Source organism: Carcharodon carcharias, chromosome 14, assembly GCF_017639515.1.
Source record: "Carcharodon carcharias isolate sCarCar2 chromosome 14, sCarCar2.pri, whole genome shotgun sequence".
Taxonomy (NCBI): Eukaryota; Metazoa; Chordata; class Chondrichthyes; order Lamniformes; family Lamnidae; genus Carcharodon; species Carcharodon carcharias.
This window is the reverse complement of record NC_054480.1, coordinates 97,492,570-97,510,927: the sequence shown is the minus strand read 5'-3', so window position 1 is coordinate 97,510,927 and position 18,358 is coordinate 97,492,570. Positions and strand designations below refer to the sequence as shown.

Sequence of the window (18,358 nt, the reverse complement as noted above, 5' to 3'; positions counted from 1 at the left end):
CAGCAACACACGGTTTTCTCAGATCCAACCTTAGTAATTGTCAATAGACCTGTTGATAAAGGTGGAGGCTGAAAGCCAGTCCTGACACCATCTCCAATCTCCCCATGGACCATGACCCCACTACTGAACATCAAGCCGTCCTTTCCAAGTCTTTTACTGATCTCATCATCTCCTCTGGTGATCTTTCCTCCACAGCCTCCAATCCCTAAACTTAAACACAATCCTGACAATGGTGGCCAGTGCTGGAGGTTACCAAAACAGGATTCCTTCCTGACATGATGACATCCACATCATTGGAGAGACAATGGGGGCGGGGGGGGGGGGGGGGGGAAGCCGGGGAAAAGTATTAAAACATGTCCCCATCGTAGCCAAGGAAAGGAATGGGCACAGGTTACTATGGGAGCTTCACTGAAGTAAGTGGACTAAGGGTCAAAAATACCAGATGTGAAACTAACTGGTACCAGACAGTGTCGAGAGCGACTAAAAAATACCAGACTGTCCAGTACAAAACCAGACATCTGACCTTCGTAATCCTGACTTGGAAATATAGCGCTGTTCCTTCACTGTAGTTGGGTCAAAATCCTAGAACTCCCTCCCTAATAGCACTGTGGGTGTATCCACACCACATGGACTGCAGTTGTTCAAGAAGGCAGCCCACCACCACCTTCTCAAGGGCAATTAGGGATGGGCAACAAATGCAGGGCCAGCCAGTGAAGCCCATGTCCCTGAAAGAATGAAAAAAACACAGTTCTTTCTCTTCTCAAGATCCACAAATAGTACTCAAACAAAAACAAAAATTGCTGGAAAAACTCAGCAGGTCTGACAGCATCTGTGGAGAGAAAGACAGAGTTAACGTTTTGAGTCCATATGACTCTCCTTCTGGACTAAAGAGAAGGTCGATGGACGCCCTTGTGAATGGAAAGTTGTCTCAAGTGGTGTTTCACGGGGCTTGGTGTTGAGACCCTTGCTGTTTGTGTTATATTTTAATGATTTGGACGTGAACGTGGGGGGCACGATTGGGAAATTTGTAGATGACACAAAGATTGGCCGCGTAGTAGTGTAGAGGACAGCCATAATCTACAAAATGATACAGATGGGTTGGTGGAGTGGGCGGTAAAGTGGCAGATAGATTTTAACATAGAGAGGTGTGATGTCATACATTTAGGGTGGTCAAACAGTTACAGGGATTACACAACAAATGGGAATGTACTTAGAGGGGTAGATGAAGTGAGAGATCTTGGCGTACAAGTACACAGGTCCCTGAAGGCAGCAGTTCACGTAGACAAGGTTGTAAAGAAGGCTTATGGAATTCTCTCCTTCATTGGCAGAGGTATAGAATTTAAAAGTAAGGATATAATGTTGGAATTGTAAAAAATACTGGAAAGGCCACAACTGGAGTATTGTGTGCAGTTCTGGTCACCACATTACAGGAAGGACATAATAGCTCTGGAGAGAGTCATAGGAGGTTTACAAGAATGTTGCCAGGGTTAGAAAAGTATAGCTATGAAGAGAGATTGGATAGGTTGGGGTTATTTTCCTTAGAACAAAGAAGGCTGAGAGGTGACTTGATTGAGGTGTACAAAATTATGAGAGGAATAGATAGAGTGGACAGGATAAAATTGTTTCCCTTGGTGGAGAATTCTAGAACCAGGGGACATAGATTCAAGATAAGTGGCAGAAGGTGTAGGGGAGACATGAGGAAGAACTTTTTTACGCAGTGGGTAGTGGGTGTCTGGAATTCGCTGCCCAAGTTGGTGGTAGAGGCAGAAACTTTAAAATCTTTTAAAAAGTACCTGGATCTGCACCTTAAGTGCTGTAAGCTGCAGGGCTATGGGCCAGGTGCAGGAAGATGGGATTAGAAAGGGCACCTGGATGTCCTCGGGCTGGCATGGACAAGATTGGCTGAATGGCCTCCTCCTGTGCTGTAACTTTTCTATGGTTCTAAGTAGAAATGTGATGAAATATATACTGTTTAAGGGGAGGTGGGACAGGTGAAGCTGGATAGAAGGTCAGCGATAGGTGGAGGCAAAGGAGAGATTGCAAAAGATGTCATAAACAAAAGGTCAAAAGGGTGTTGATGGTGGTGATACTGGCTAAAGGAGCTGTTAATGGTGACATTAAGAGTAGAAAGCAGGATGAGCCCTGGGGGTGGAGTGGGGGGAGGGGACGGTGTGGGGAAAAAAGATCAAAATAGGCTAAAAGATGGGGATAAAGCAATGAAATGGAAATAAATTTAAAAAATAATAATGGAAATAGGTGGGAATATATATATATAAAAATTAAAAAATAAATATTGAAAAATAGTACTGCCTTGGTAGACCCATCACTTCAGCCAGGGAACTTATTTGTTCCCTTTGTCACATACACCAGTGATTATTCTGACACCCTCCACCACTTCTAACAGTTCCCAGTACTCAATGCCTTGTTAATAAAACCTAGAATACCATAGGTTTTATTAACTGCTCTCTTAACCTGCCCTGCCTCCTTCAATGACATGTGTAGATAAACACTGAGGTCTCTCTGTTCCTGCACCTCCTTTAGAGTTTCTCCCTTTATTTTGTACTGTCTCTCCATATTCTTCCTGACAAAATGAATTACCTCACACTTGCCTGCATTAAGCTTCATCTGGCATTTGTCTGCCCAGTCCACCAATATGGCTGTGTCCTTTTGGAGTTCAAGACTATCCCCATCACAGTTGACAATGTTTCCAATCATCGTACCATCTGCAAATCTTGAAATCATGCCCTGTACACAACAGTCTAGGTCATTAATATATAGTAAGACCAAGGGTCCCAACACTGACCCCTGGGGAACTCCACCACAAATCTTCCTCCAATCTGAAAAACAATCATTTATCACCACTCTCTGTTTCCTGTCACTCAGCCAGTTTCTTATCCAAGTGCCTACTTTCCCTTTTATTCCATGAGCTAGAATTTTGCTCACAAGTCTATTGTGTGGCACTGTATACACCACATCAACAGCGTTGCCCTTATCCACCTTCTCTGTTACCTCCTCAAAGAACTCCAGCAAGTTAGGTAAACATGATTTTCCCTGAATGAATCCATGCTAGCTTTCCTTAATTATCCCGCACCTGTCTAAGTGACTATTGATTTTGTCTTGAACTATAGTTTCCAGAAGTTTCCCTACCACTGAAGTCAAACTGACTGCTCTGTAGTTGCTGGCATCATCCTTGTGCTCCTTTTTGAACAAGTGTGTAACATTTGCAATTCTCCAGTCCTCCGGCACCACCCCTGTGTCTAAGGAAGACTGGAAGATTATCACCAGTGCCTCTGAAATTTCTACTCTCACCTCCCTCAGTATCCTCAGGTGCATCTCATCTGGCCCTGGTACCTTATCAATTTTAAGTAAAGATAGCCTCCTTCCTCTCAACTGTAAATTCCTCGAATGTATCAGTTACCTCCTCTCTCACCTTGGTCTGAGTAGCATCCTCTTCTTTTGTAAAGACAGATGCAAAGTACTCGCTTCACACCTCTGCTGCTTCTCCTGCCTCCATATGCAAGTCTCCACTTTTATCCCTAATTGGCCCTTACCACCCTCTATTATTTACATGCTAATAGAAGACCTTGGGATTCCCTTTTATGTTATCTGCCAGTCTCTTTTCATGCTCGCTTGTTGTATTGTGAGGCCTTAAGACCAACCCGGACATACAGATCAGTAAACCTGACAATGGGATGGGCGTAGTTACCCTTAACAAGTGTAACTATATCAACAAAAAGCATGCCATTCTTAATGACAAGTCTGAATTCAATCCATTGGACCTGCCGCTCAACATGACCGGACAGTCTTGCTTGAAATTAAGCTAAGAAAATGCTTGCTGGACTTGTGTAAGAACAATGAGCTGCCATGTGATATATATGACAGGGTTGGTCTTCATGGCTTGCTGTGTCCATGTATGTATGGGCTGCCCAAGACACACAAAAGTGATGTCCCTTTACACCCTATCTTATCCATGACCGATTCTGCATGTCATGAATTGGCTGAATGGGCGAATTGTCACAAACAGTTTTGAGCAAGTTTTCCACATTTACAGTGAAGGATTTCTTCACATTTGTGAAGACCATACAGGACTTGAAAATCAATAGCAATGCTGTGCCCATGTGCTCATTTGACATTGCTAGCCTATTCACAATGTTCCACTTAAAGAGGCCATTGATATTTGCGCTGCAGCACTATATCATGGCAATCTAGATCTGCCAACATTGCATGAATCAGTATTCATTGAGCTTATAAATACAGCAATTCACGCAGTTGAGTTCAGTTTTAATGACACCATGTTTGCCCAAATAGATGGTGTTGCCATGGGATCCCCTCCAGGCCCAGCTCTTGCAAAAATCTTTGATGGGTTCCATGAGAAACGTGTCTTCGATGGAATAACACCTAACCTCCTATCTATGTGGATGATATGTTTACTATATTTAAATCTGCAGCAGCATGGAGTAATTTCCTTACATGTCTTAATGGGTCCTATCCTGCGCTCAAATTCACCTTTGAAATGGAGCAGTCAAATTAAATCCCTTTCCTTGACGCACTAGTTGAGAAATCTGCCAGGGGTTCTCGACCATGGTCTACCATAAGCCTACCTTCAGTGGTCAATATACGCGTTGGGATTCTTACAATTCCACACAATAAGATTGGTCTTATCAGCAACCTCGTAAATAGGGCCTGAGCCATTTGTTCACCATGCAAACTTGATGCTGAAATAGGTGCATTAAAGACATCCTGCAGGATAATGGTAACCCTGATCAGATCATTTCATGCTGAATATCGCGCAGACTCATGAATGGGCCTAAGGCCATCACTTTTAGCCCTGGGATGTGCCCAGTCTACCACAGATTACTCTGGAAGGACAAGGTATCTCAAGCTAGCTGTTTCACACTGCTACTATACAGTAGCAACACGAGTGGTATACGTCACTAACAGGATGCTGCCGTCAGGCCACAATTGAGTAATGTTGTATATGAATTTCAGTGCCAGTGTGAGGCTAGGTATGTAGGCTGTACATCCCGAAGACTGGTGGATCATATCAAACAGCATGTCCCTTCCGCTGTTCGTAATAGGCAGGGTACAAACTGTACCCAACCCCATCCCATGCTTGCAAAACTCAAAACATGGAATCCAACATTAGATGTAATTCCCCAGTTGGACAACATTTGCTAAATAATCATTTAAGGTTGTCAATCGAGCTCGAGGTGTGGCACATTTGCATGTACTGGAAGCTACACATATTAATACACAGGACCCTGTTTTTTGCAGACAGAAAGAACAAAATAAGTGAAAGCCATTCTCTGGTTCATTCCCCAGGGCAAGGCCTTGACCAATCAGTCAAGCTGCCTGTTTTAAATTTCAAACAATGCTTGGCAGTTAACTGTCAGTCACCAACTGGTGCATTCTCTATGGCCACGCATCTACCAATCAGAGTCTACTTGTCAACCAATCAGCACTCTCTTCTCATACAGTATAAAGTTGTTGTTTCCTCTGATATTGGTTTTCTTGCGATTGACCTGATGAGTGCAAGATGAAAAGCTTCAACAAAATACTCTGCAATACTCACGTTCTCTGTTACCAGACGACTATTTTTGTATTAGTTATTTCTGTGCCTCTTGCTGGTTAAAGCTGTTTAAAGATCTTTCAATTAAAATTTTGAGAGCTTTTTTGAGCAAAAAAAAGGAAGAAAATCATTATTTCCCTCTTGAAGTTTTTGTTTTGGCAGTTTTCACAATGTTCCAAATGTATGAGCTTGTCATTTTCCCTGAATTTACCCTGATTTTAATTGCATGATCTAACATTCCTCCAACAAAGAAAGAATTTGTATGTATATAGCAGCTTTCAAAACCTTAGGACATCTCAAAGCACTTTACAGAAAATTAATTACTTTTGAAGTTTAGCCACTTCTTCAGCTCTCTGCCCACAGGAGGTCTGGCTGACAGAGTCACAACCTGCACCAGGTAGGGCAAGAAGGCAGGCTCGGAATCCACCCTGGCTGCAACAGGTATCAGACCCCCATGCTGTTGGCACCAGTCTAATCCACACCAGCTATCCAGCCAACTGGCCCCCAAGGAGTCTGAGTTGGTCTGGTAACATACACCTTTACCTGCACGTTGTAATCTGGATAGCGATGGTAGATTTAATTTAATTCCATCACATCACTTCAGCCTATCCTTGCCCCAGGGAACAGATTTCTTCCTATCTCGATTCTTTTTTTCCCTTTCCCACCTATGTCTGATTATCCTGATGCTTCAGTAGCTCTATGCATCAGAAGAGTGGTTAGCTGTGAAATTCACTCTGTATCGCTGCGGGTGTTATTTTATCTTCAAAATGGCGTCTGTTGTGTGCCCCGAACATTTTGCTGAGGGCACCAGTGCACCTGCTGGGAGCGTGTAACACTGATTTTACTCCAGCGCTGCCAGTTTGGAACTCAACTTTCCACTAACCTTCTCTTAAACACACACACAGGAGAACATGTCTTCAGCAGCAAGAAAGACCCACCCCCTACTGTCCCCCACCCCCATCATCAGTGTTATTTAAAGAGACTTTCAGCTACTTTTGGGTTAGTTGCTGATTAATTTCTACTGGTTCTTGATGCGATTCTAGAATTGTTAGGATCGTTTCCGGGGTTGTTAAGTACTATAGGCAGTGGTGTGACACATGCTGAATAGCTTTGTCCTGACTTAAAAGATTCTACACAAGTCACCTGCTCCCAGGCATCCCCCTTGGACTACAGCTTGACGAGGAGATAAGCGGAGGCAAAATAGAGCATCGCAAGCTGCTGGAAGAGGGAGGAGGAGAAGTGTTCTCAGCAGGACGTCATATCCACCCACCATATTCAGAATTCCCCCAGCTGAACCTCAATGAGGAACAGTGTGTCATACATTTCCACTATATTATGGCCACTTGTTGCAGCCTGAACTGCAGCCTGAACGTAGGGCAAGGATGCCATTGCCAAGTGTCTGCGAGGGTGAACATGGTTCAGATCATTTGTCCAGACTGGAGCAAACAGTATTTGCAACATTTATCCACTGCTGCATTGAAAGATCACTGCAGCTCTGGTTTCCAAGACAGTTGAATACATTTCATTGTCCCTTGTCCGAGAGAAGCAGACAGAGTGAGGATTGCAGCTTTTCCCATGGTGCAGGGTGTCATTGAGCCATTGACTACGTCCATGCCGCTTTGTGGGTGTCGCACATCAACTCTGACATGTCCTACAACTGAAAGGGATTCTCCTCCCTCAATGTCCAGCTGGTGTGCGACCATATGCAGCTTATCATACAGGTCAATGCACAGTATCCTGTCAGCAGTCACAACAGCAGTCTGCAACAGTCTGCTGTGCTACCTGTATTTGAACCACAACAATCCAGACGGTGACCACTGGGTGACGAGCTCTCCACTGACAAGAAGACCCATGATTCCCATGTGTAATCCAAACACATGTGAACAGACCTTATGAAAAACCAGGTTGCCAATCAAAATGTGGTCAAGCAGATTATCGGCCTTTCCACAGCCAAGTCCATGCTGGAGGAGCCCTGAACTCAACAGAGTGCAGCTCAACATTCATCCAGGTCTCCAGCATGCAGCACAGCCCTGGCTGCCAACTCCACAGCAACCAGCTGAGGAGGAGAAGAAGGAGCAGGAGGGGGAGGAGAAAGAGAAGAGGCAACTAACACAGCCCTTTCTGGCTGGGCTGTCCACGATCAGCTCATCTGAATACAACCCCAGTGAACCCCAATTCCCCATCCACCAGCAATTACACACCTTATCATTCCTCTGTCACTGACCATCACAGTGTCCTCTTGCCACAATGCTGAAATAAAAGCCAACACAAAACAACCATTCCTTACAATATTATAAATCAAATATTTTCACACTCTATTGCCTACAAAAGTCAACTATTGTGCATTCCCTTAGTAAGTGTCTTCCGAGTGCCTTTCCTGGCCTAGTGCTCCTACACAGTGCTACCCCAGTGACTGCTGCACGGCTGCTGGAATGCTGCTGACTTTCACTGGGGCAGTCTGCAGCTGTCCTTGCGGGATGACTTGAAGCTGCCCTGGGCTTTTGAGGACCCAGCTTCAGACTGCATCACAGTGACAGGAGCAGCACCAGTCTGGGCACCAGCAGGGCTCCGATGGAGTGGCAGTGGTGGGAGGACAAGTGTTCTTATCTTAAGAGAGGGCAGAAGGATTGTGCTCCATGGAACCACTGCCACTCTCCTGGGGTGGCACCTCAGTGATCCTGGTAATACACTGTGCTGATATGAGGCCTGTAAGCCCCTTTGAGAACTGGCAGCAGCCATGATGGCAGCAGTCTGGACCTGCCTGGCAACAAGGTGAAATTGCATAACTTCAGTCTGACCTTCCGCTGTAACACCCAGACATCGGGCAACTCCTGCTTGCGCTGCAATGGAAGCTGAAATATTGACCGTCAGACGCTGCAACATAGATAAGTCTGTGGGTGATTCATGGATGTGTCTAAAGAAGGGGTGAATGGCAGAATGATGAACAGCTAGGGCAAACTCTTCAGCTCGGCGAGTGGGGGTGGGGCCCACACACCCAGGGGTAAAATGATGCATGGTGATGTCGGGCATGCGTCCCGACATCACCACGCATCATTCCGATCTTCAGTTTGGTGGGCACACACCTGAATCAGCTGTGCGCCCACCAAACTGTCAAAGGCCTATGAAGGCGAGTTAACTCTCAATTAAATAAATAAACTGAGCTGCCCGTCCAGCCTTAAGGTTGGCGGGCAGACGAAGAGCTCAGGTGGCTCTCGCATTTTTCATGGAACCTCATCCATGAGAGGGATGAGATTTCATGAAGGGTTTTAAAGTGTTGTAAAAATTGTTAATAAAATGAATAGACATGACCCAGCCCATGTGACGGTTTCACATGAGGGGACATGTCTTAAACTTTTTTTTCCCTTTATTAAATCTTTTTGCACTTAAACTAATCTCTGCGTCTCAGGGAAATTTCTGCACTTTTTCGTGCGCATGTGTGAAAAGGCACACTTCCCAACTCAGGCAACACCCCCTCCCACCCGCACAGGGAGCACTCAGCGCTTCTGGGCACGTGTCACGCTGGGCAGGCCTTAATTGGCCTGTCCTCATAAAATGGCGGCACATAGCCAATCACCGGCGGCGATCGGCTGCGCCCCCCCACCCGCTCCTGCCCAACACCCCCTCCGACGGGGAGAAATTTCTCCCCCTAATGTCCGAAATCAAAAACAAGAGTGAAGCGGAGATAAGAAAAGAGAGAAAAACCAAAACTGTTAAAGAGAAAGGAAACAAAATGGGGGAGCAGGTTACGATCTGAAATTGTTGAACTAAATGTTGAGTCTGGAAGGCTCTGAAGTGCCTAATGAAAGGAGGAGGTGCTGTACCTTGTGTTTACATTGAGCTTCATGAGAACATTGTTGGAGGCCAAGAGCAGAAAGGAGTGGGAGCAAGGTGGAGAATTAAAATGACAGGCAGTCAGAAACTCGTGGTCATCCAGTGAACAGAGGTGTTCTGCAAAGCAGCATTTGGTCTCCCCAGTATATTCTTATTGTGAGCAGTGAATAAAGTATATTAAATTTAAAAGAAATGCAAGTAAATCATTGCTTCCTGTAGGAATAACTGGAGCCTTGGAGGGTGAGAATGGAAGAGGTGAAAGGGAAGGTGTTACAACTTCTGCGTTTGCATGCAAAGGATGGGCAGTTGGAGTGATGAAGGAGATTTTTTTTATTCATTCACGGATTGTGGGCTTCGCTGGCTGGGCCAGCATTTATTGCCCATCCCTAATTGCTGTTGAGAAGATGGTGGTGGGCTGCCTTCTTGAACCACTGCAGTCCCTGTGGTGTAGGTACACCCACAGTGCTGTTAGGGAGGAGTACCACGATTTTGATCCAGCGACAGTGAAGGAATGGCGATATATTTCCAAGTCAGGATGGTGAGTGACTTGGAGGGGAACTTCCAAGTGATGGTGTTCCCATGTGTCTGCTGCCCTTGTCCTTCTAGATGGTAGCCGTCGTGGGTTTGGAAGGTGCTGTCTAAGGAGCCTTAATGAGTTGCTGCAGTGCATCTTGTAGATGGTACACACTGCTGCCACTGTGCATCGGTGGCGGAAAGAGTGAATGTTTGTGGATGTGGTGTCAGTCAAGCGGGCTGCTTTGTCCTGGACTGAGTCAAGCTTCTTGAGTGTTATGGGAACTGCACTCATCCAGGCAAGTGGAGACTATTCCATGACACTGCCTTGTAGATAGTGGATAGGCTTTAGGGAGTCAGGAGGTGAATTACTCTGACCTGCACTTGTAGCCACAGTATTTATATGGCTAGTCCAGTTTAGTTCCTGGCCAATGGTAACCCCCAGGATATTGATAACGGGGGATTCAGCAATGGTAAAGCCATTGAATGTCAAGGGACAATGGATAAGTTCTCTCTTGTTGGAGATGGTCATCGCCCAGCACTTGTGTGGCACGAATGTAACTTGCCACTTGTTAGCCCAAGCCTGGGTGTTGCAGAAGGAAGAATCCCTCACCTTCTATTCCACCAGCCTCATGTTTAATAGATCACCTCCATTTTTACCACTTCCAGTGTGATGCCACCACTAAATGCATCTTCCCACTCCCTCCGCTTTCATGTTGTAAGGACCATCCAAGACCCCAAATGTTCCTTCTAGATGAAATAGCGATTTATTCGTATTCCTTTCACTTTTGTAAACTGAATTTGTTGCTCACAATGTGGTCTCCTCTAAATTGGGGAGACCAAATGCAGACTGGGTGGCCAATTTCTGGAACACCTCCTGTCTGCAAGCATGACCCTGAGCTTCCTGGTCACCTGTCATTTTAATTCTCCTTCTTGATCTCACTCATTCTGATAAAAGGTTATTGACCTGAAACATTAATTCTGTTTCTCTCTTTCCAGATGCTGCCAGATCTGCTGCATATTTATAGCATTTTCTGTTTTTATTGCCTTGAACTCTCCCACTGACACCCTTCTGTCCTTCTCCCCTCAATAGTTTGAGAACTCAATGTTCCTCCATCTCTTGCCTCATGACACTTCCCACTCTTTTAACCCCACCATAGGTCACCATGCCTTTTGCTGTTCAGGCATTAAGCTCTAAAGTTCCCTCTCTAAAACTCTGTGTCTCTGCGCCTCTCCCTCCTTCTTGAAGACCCTGCAGAAAATCCTCTCTTTGACCAAACTTTTGGTGACCCCTCCTAGTGTTTCTTTCCTTGACTTGGTGTCAGTTTTTGTCTTATTATATTAGTGTGTGCATCTTGGGACCTTTTTCTGTGTTAAGTTGCTTTATAAATACAAGTTGTTGTTGGGTCATTCTTGTGCATCTTTATGTTTTCCAAAGATCTTTTTGTGCTGAAAATTTCTCATAATTCTCTTGCTTGAATGGAAAACCTTGGTTATATTCCACCCACGGTGGTTGAGAGGGCCCTTGACCGTGTCCGGCCCACCTCCCGCACATCCACCCTCACACCTTCCTCTCCCTCCCCCTTGTCCTCACTTATCACCCCACCAGCCTCCGCATTCAAAGGATCATCCTCCGCCATTTCCGCCAACTCCAGCATGATGCCACCACCATACACATCTTCCCTTTACCGCACCCCCCCATCAGCATTCCGTAGGGACCGTTCCCTCCAGGACACCCTGACCCACTCCTCCATCACCACCTATGCCTCAACCCCCTCCCACGGCACCTTCCCATGCAACCACAGAAGGTGCTACACCTTCCCTTTACTTCCTCCCTCCTCACTTGCACTTCCCTCAATTTGGTCTACTGCATTCGCTGCTCCCAATGTGGTCTCTTCTACATTGGAGCGACCAAACGCAGACTGGGTAACTGCAAGCATGACCCAGACCTCCCTGTAGCTTGCCATTTCAACACACCACCCTGCTCTCATGCCCATATGTCCGTCCTTGGCCTGCTGCAATGTTCCAGTGAAGCCCAACACAAACTGGAGGAACAGCACCTCATCTTCCGATTAGGCATTTTACAGCCTTCCGGACTTAACGTTGAGTTCAACAACTTCAGATCATGAACTCCCTCCTCCGTCCCCACCCCCTTTCCGATCCCCTTTTTTCTAATAATTATTATGTTTTTAAATATATTTTTCTTTTCCCATCCATTTCTATTATTATTTTTAAATTTATTTCCATCCATTGTTTTATCTCCACTTTTTAGCCTATTTCAATCCCTTCCCCCCACCCCACCCCCACTAAGGCTGTCTGTCACTTGCTCATCCTGCTTTCTACCCTTAATGTCACCATTAGCACATCCTTTAGCTAATATCACCACCGTCAACACCCCTTTGACCATTTGTCTATGACATCTTTGGCAATCTCTCCTTTGCCTCCAACTATCACTGGCCCTCTATCCAGCTCCACCTGTCCCACCCGTCTTAAACAGCTTATATTTCACCTCATTTTTATTTCTCCTGAGTTCTGATGAAGGATCATACGGACTCGAAACGTTAACTCTGTCTTCCTGTCCACAGATGCTGTCAGACCTGCTGAGTTTTTCCAGCTATTTTTGTTTTTGTTTCAAATTTCCAGCATCCGCAGTATTTTGCTTTTAATTATAGCCAGAACCTATCTGGCAATGGCTTCTCTTCGCACCACTGTACATTCCCCTCCCCCCAACCCCCCAAGGATCTGTCTTTGATCACCTCCTCTTCCTCATCTACAAGTTCCCCTTTACTAATCATTCATCATTCACAAACAAGGCTCAGCTTCTCTGTGAGCTCTGTGTTTCCTCTACCCCTCTGACCCAATTACTGCCAATGTGCTTTCAGGTTCCTTGTCCAATATATATCCGTGGATGAGCCCCAATTTCCTGCAAATAAACATTAGTAAGACCAAAGCCACCACCTTCAGTCCCTGTCACAAACACCATCCCTCTCCCCAGCCAGTTTCTCAAGCTGAACCAGACATTTAAAATCTTGGCATCCTATCTGAGCTCAAACTGAGATTCCAACCCATATCGTGTCCATCTTAAAGACCATCTACTTCCACCATTGCCCACCTAAGGCCCTCTATTGCTGAAACTCTCACCTTGCCTCTATTATCTCCAGATTCAACTGTTGCAGTGCTCTCCTGGCCAGATCTCCATCCTGTGCCATCTTTAAACTTCAGCTGAACCAAAACTCTCCTGCCACTATCCTATCCCATATCAAGTCTGTTCAACCATTGCCACTGTGTGCATTGGCCTACATTGGATTCCAGTCTATCAATGCCTCAATTTTAAAAACTTCACCCTGTGTTTGAACATGACTATGGAACCTGCTTCCACCACTCTTTAAGGGAGAGCAGCCCACATCGTTACAATTCACTGCATTAAAGCCTCTGCCGTATTTCTGTAATTATCTTAAACCTGTGCCCACTGATTATCACCCTTCCAGTCAGTGGCAACAGTTTCTCCCAATATTGTCTGTCAAAAACTCAGAATTTTGAACACCTCTATTAAATCTCCCTTTGACCATCCATACCCGAAGGAGAATAAGCCCAGTTTCTCTGACATCTCTAAATAACTAAAGTCCGTCATCTCTGGTACCATTCTAGTTGAGTCTCTTTGCACACTCATCAGGACTTAACATTCTTTTTAACGTCTGCTTCCCAGAATTGAACACAATCCTTTAGCTGAGGCTGAACCAGTGATTTATAAAGATTCTGCATATCTTGCATCCCATCTGTTTTATTTCAAACCCACCGCCCAGTCATAAGAACAGTTCTTTCACAGTACTTATCCCAAGAGACATTGTGCCCATTACCCATGAATAAAACCACCCCTTCTGAATCATTAAGGGAGAAGGCCAGTGACATTTCTAATTACTCACGTCTGAAGCTGTCTTCTCAGACTGTTGCAGCTTCTCCTGAGCATTTTTGAGTCCCTCTGATAATTTGTCCAGTTCATCCTCTGTACCTTTCATTTTCTTCTGCTGGCCCATCAGTTCTTCTTCAACCTATCCAGGAAAAAGGATAAGAAACAGCCGGGTCACATAGGAACATAGGAACAGGAGTAGGCCATTTGGCCCATCGAGTCTACTCTGCCATTCAATTAGATCATGGCTGATCATTTACCTCAACGTCACTTTCACGTGCTATCCCCATATCCCTTGATGTTATTCGTCTCCAGAACTCTATTGATTTCTGTCTTGAACATGCTCAATGATTGAGCTTCCACAGCCCTCTAGGGTAGAGAATTCCAAAGATTCACCACTCTCTGAGTAAAGAAATTCCTCATCTCAGTCTTAAATGGCCTACCCTTATTCTGAGATGGTGTCCCCTGGTTTTAGACTCACCAGCCAGGCGAAACATTTTATCCACATCTACCCTGTCACACCCTGTAAGAATTCTGTAAGTTTCAATGAGATCGATCACCTCTCATTCTTCAAAACTCCAGAGAATACAGGCCCAGTTTCCTCAATCTCTCCTCATAGGGCAATCCTGACATCCCAGAGGTTAGTCTGGTGAACCTTTGCTGCACTCCCTCTATGACAAATATATCCTTCCTTAGGTAAGGAGACCAAAACTGCAAACAGTACTCCAGGTGCAGTCTTACCAATGCTCCATATAACTGCATCAGGACATATTTACTCCTGTGCTCAAATCCCCTTGCAATAAAGGCCAGCATATCATTTTCCTTCCTAATTGCTTGCTGCACCTGCATATTAGTTTTCAGTGATTTATGAACGAGGACACCCAGGTCCCTTTGGACATCAACATTTCCCAATCTCTCACCATTTAAGAAATACTCTGCATTTCTGTTTTTTTCTACCAAATTGGATAACATCACACTTATTCACATCATATTCCTTTTGCCATGTTCTTGGCCATTCATTTTGTCTGTCCAAGTCTGCTTGAAGCCTCCTTGCATCTTCTTCACAACTTACATTCACACTAGTTTTGTGTTATCAGCAAATTTGGAAATATTACAATTGGTCCCAAAATACCACAACTCCCACATTCAGCAAATTTAAATTCTATCTTCTCAATAGATGATTTAAATGTTGCTTTAGCTTTACAAAGCAATAAGAATAATATTTGGAGTCACAGGTTGACAGGAAAAACTGTAATTGAACAATTGGCTGCATTTAAAGAGGAGCTGGTTTGGGCACAGTCAAGGTACATTCCCACAAGAGGGAATGTTAGGAGAAACAAAAGAACAAAGGCAGAGTTCCCTGGACACTGAAAGAGATAGAGAGTGAACTGAAGCAGAAGAAGAGTGCAGATGATAGATGTCAGGTTGATAATACAAGTAACAGCCATGCTGAATATAGAAAGTTCAGAGGGGAAGTGTAAAAAGAAATAAGAGCAGCAAGGAGAGAGTATAAGAAGAGGTTGTCAGCTAACATATAAGGAAACCCAAAAGTCTTCGATAGGCATATAAATAGTAAAAGGGTGTTTTTTTTCCTTCCTTCATGGGATGTGGGTGTTACTGACAAGGCCAGAATTTGTTGCCATCCCTAATTGCCCTTGAATTGTGTGGTTTGCTAGACCATTTCAGAGGGCAATTAAGAGCTAACCACATTGCTGTGGATCTGGATTAACATGTAGACCAGACCTGGTAAAGACTTTTAGATTTTTTTCCCTAAAGGACACTAGTGAACCAGATGGGTTTTTATAACAATCAATGATAATTTCATGGCCACCATGACTGAAACTAAAACAGAATTACCTGGAAAAACTCAGCAGGTCTGGCAGCATCGGCGGAGAAGAAAAGAGTTGACGTTTCGAGTCCTCATGACCCTTCGACAGAACTTGAGATCGAGTCCAGGATAGAGCTGAAATATAAGCTGGTTTAAGGTGTGTGTGTGGAGGGCGGAGAGATAGAGAGACAGAGAGGTGGAGGGGGTTGGTGTGGTTGTAGGGACAAACAAGCAGTGATAGAAGCAGATCATCAAAAGATGTCAACGACAATAGTACAATAGAACACATAGGTGTTAAAGTTAAAGTTGGTGATATTATCTAAACGAATGTGCTAATTAAGAATGGATGGTAGGGCACTCAAGGTATAGCTCTAGTGGGTTTTTTTTTATATAATGGAAATAGGTGGGAAAAGGAAAATCTTTATAATTTATTGGAAAAAAAAGGGAAGGGGGAAACAGAAAGGGGGTGGGGATGGGGGAGGGAGCTCACGACCTAAAGTTGTTGAATTCAATATTCAGTCCGGAAGGCTGTAAAGTCCCTAGTCGGAAGATGAGGTGTTGTTCCTCCAGTTTGCGTTGGGCTTCACTGGAACAATGCAGCAAGCCAAGGACAGACATGTGGGCAAGAGAGCAGGGTGGAGTGTTAAAATGGCAAGCGACAGGGAGGTTTGGGTCATTCTTGCGGACAGACCGCAGGTGTTCTGCAAAGCGGTCGCCCAGTTTACGTTTGGTCTCTCCAATGTAGAGGAGACCACATTGGGAGCAACGAATGCAGTAGACTAAGTTGGGGGAAATGCAAGTGAAATGCTGCTTCACTTGAAAGGAGTGTTTGGGTCCTTGGACGGTGAGGAGAGAGGAAGTGAAGGGGCAGGTGTTGCATCTTTTGCGTGGGCATGGGGTTGTGCCATAGGAGGGGGTTGAGGAGTAGGGGGTGATGGAGGAGTGGACCAGGGTGTCCCGGAGGGAGCGATCCCTACGGAATGCCGATAAGGGGGGTGAAGGGAAGATGTGTTTGGTAGTGGCATCATGCTGGAGTTGGCGGAAATGGCGGAGGATGATCCTTTGAATGCGGAGGCTGGTGGGGTGATAAGTGAGGACAAGGGGGACCCTATCATGTTTCTGGGAGGGAGGAGAAGGAGTGAGGGCGGATGCGCGGGAGATGGGCCGGACACGGTTGAGGGCCCTGTCAACGACCATGGGTGGAAAACCTCGGTTAAGGAAGAAGGAGGACATGTCAGAGGAACTGTTTTTGAATGTAGCATCATCGGAACAGATGCGATGCAGGCGAAGGAACTGAGAGAATGGGATGGAGTCCTTACAGGAAGTGGGGTGTGAGGAGCTGTAGTCAAGATAGCTGTGGGAGTCGGTGGGTTTGTAATGGATATTGGTGGACAGTCTATCACCAGAGATTGAGACAGAGAGGTCAAGGAAGGGAAGGGAAGTGTCAGAGATGGACCACGTGAAAATGATGGAGGGGTGGAGATTGGAAGCAAAATTAATAAATTTTTCCAAGTCCTGACGAGAGCATGAAGCGGCACCGAAATAATCATCGATGTACCGGAGAAAGAGTTGTGGAAGGGGGCCGGAGTAGGACTGCAACAAGGAATGTTCCACATACCCCATAAAGAGACAGGCATAGCTGGGGCCCATGCGGGTACCCATAGCCACACCTTTTATTTGGAGGAAGTGAGAGGAGTTGAAGGAGAAATTGTTCAGCGTGAGAACAAGTTCAGCCAGACGGAGGAGGGTAGTGGTGGATGGGGATTGTTCGGGCCTCTGTTCGAGGAAGAAGCTAAGGGCCCTCAGACCATCCTGGTGGGGGATGGAGGTGTAGAGGGATTGGACGTCCATGGTGAAGAGGAAGTGGTAGGGGCCAGGGAACTGGAAATTGTTGATGTGACGTAAGGTGTCAGAGGAATCACGGATGTAGGTGGGAAGGGACTGGACAAGGGGAGAGAGAAGGGAGTCAAGATAACGAGAAATGAGTTCTGTGGGGCAGGAGCAAGCTGAGACGATCGGTCTACCGGGGCAGTTCTGTTTGTGGATTTTGGGTATTGTTCAGCTTCACCTGGAGTATTGTGTCCAATCCTGGGCACCACACTTTAGGAAGGATGTGAAGACATCAGAGAGGGTGCAGAAAGGATTTACAGGAATAGTTCCAAGATTGAGAGACTTCAGTTACATGGGTAGATTGGAGAAGCTGGGACTGCAGCTCTCCTCAGAGGAGAGAAGATTGAGAGGAGATTTGATTGAGGTATTCTAAATCATGAGGGGTCTGGACAGAGTAGATAGGAAGAAACTGTTCCTATTGGCAGAAGGATTGGGAACCAGAGAAATTAAAGGAATTGACAAAAGAACCAGAGACGATATAAGGAATGGTTCTGGAATGCACAGACTGAGAGTGTAGTGGTGGCAGATTCAATCATGGCTTTAAAAAGGGAGTCGCATCATATATGAAGAGGAAAGATTTGCAGGGCTAAGGGTAGGACAGGGAGTGGGAGTAGCTGAGTTTCTCTCGCAGAGAGCTGGCATGGACATGATGGGCTGAATAGTCTGATTCTGTGCTGTAACCATTCTACAATTCTAATCTAGGTTAGATTTTAATTTCTGTTTTTAAATTGTATTCTCATCCTTTACGAGACTACGACTTACATTATAATATACATTGTATGACATTACATTATAGTAATGTACAATGTGAATTACAATA

The 18,358-nt window shown here is 45.2% G+C and overlaps 1 protein-coding gene across 2 annotated transcripts in view; it reads right to left on the bottom strand.

Moving 5' to 3' along the window:
* The window catches only part of LOC121286888 (tropomyosin alpha-1 chain), a 107,457-nt gene that overhangs the window by 73,163 nt on the left and 15,936 nt on the right, over nucleotides 1–18,358 (bottom strand). For both annotated transcript variants that reach the window (XM_041204108.1, XM_041204106.1), the window contains exon 2: nucleotides 13,837–13,962. In XM_041204108.1, the coding sequence (XP_041060042.1) occupies nucleotides 13,837–13,962 (126 nt within the window). The remainder of the gene's footprint in view (nucleotides 1–13,836; nucleotides 13,963–18,358) is intronic.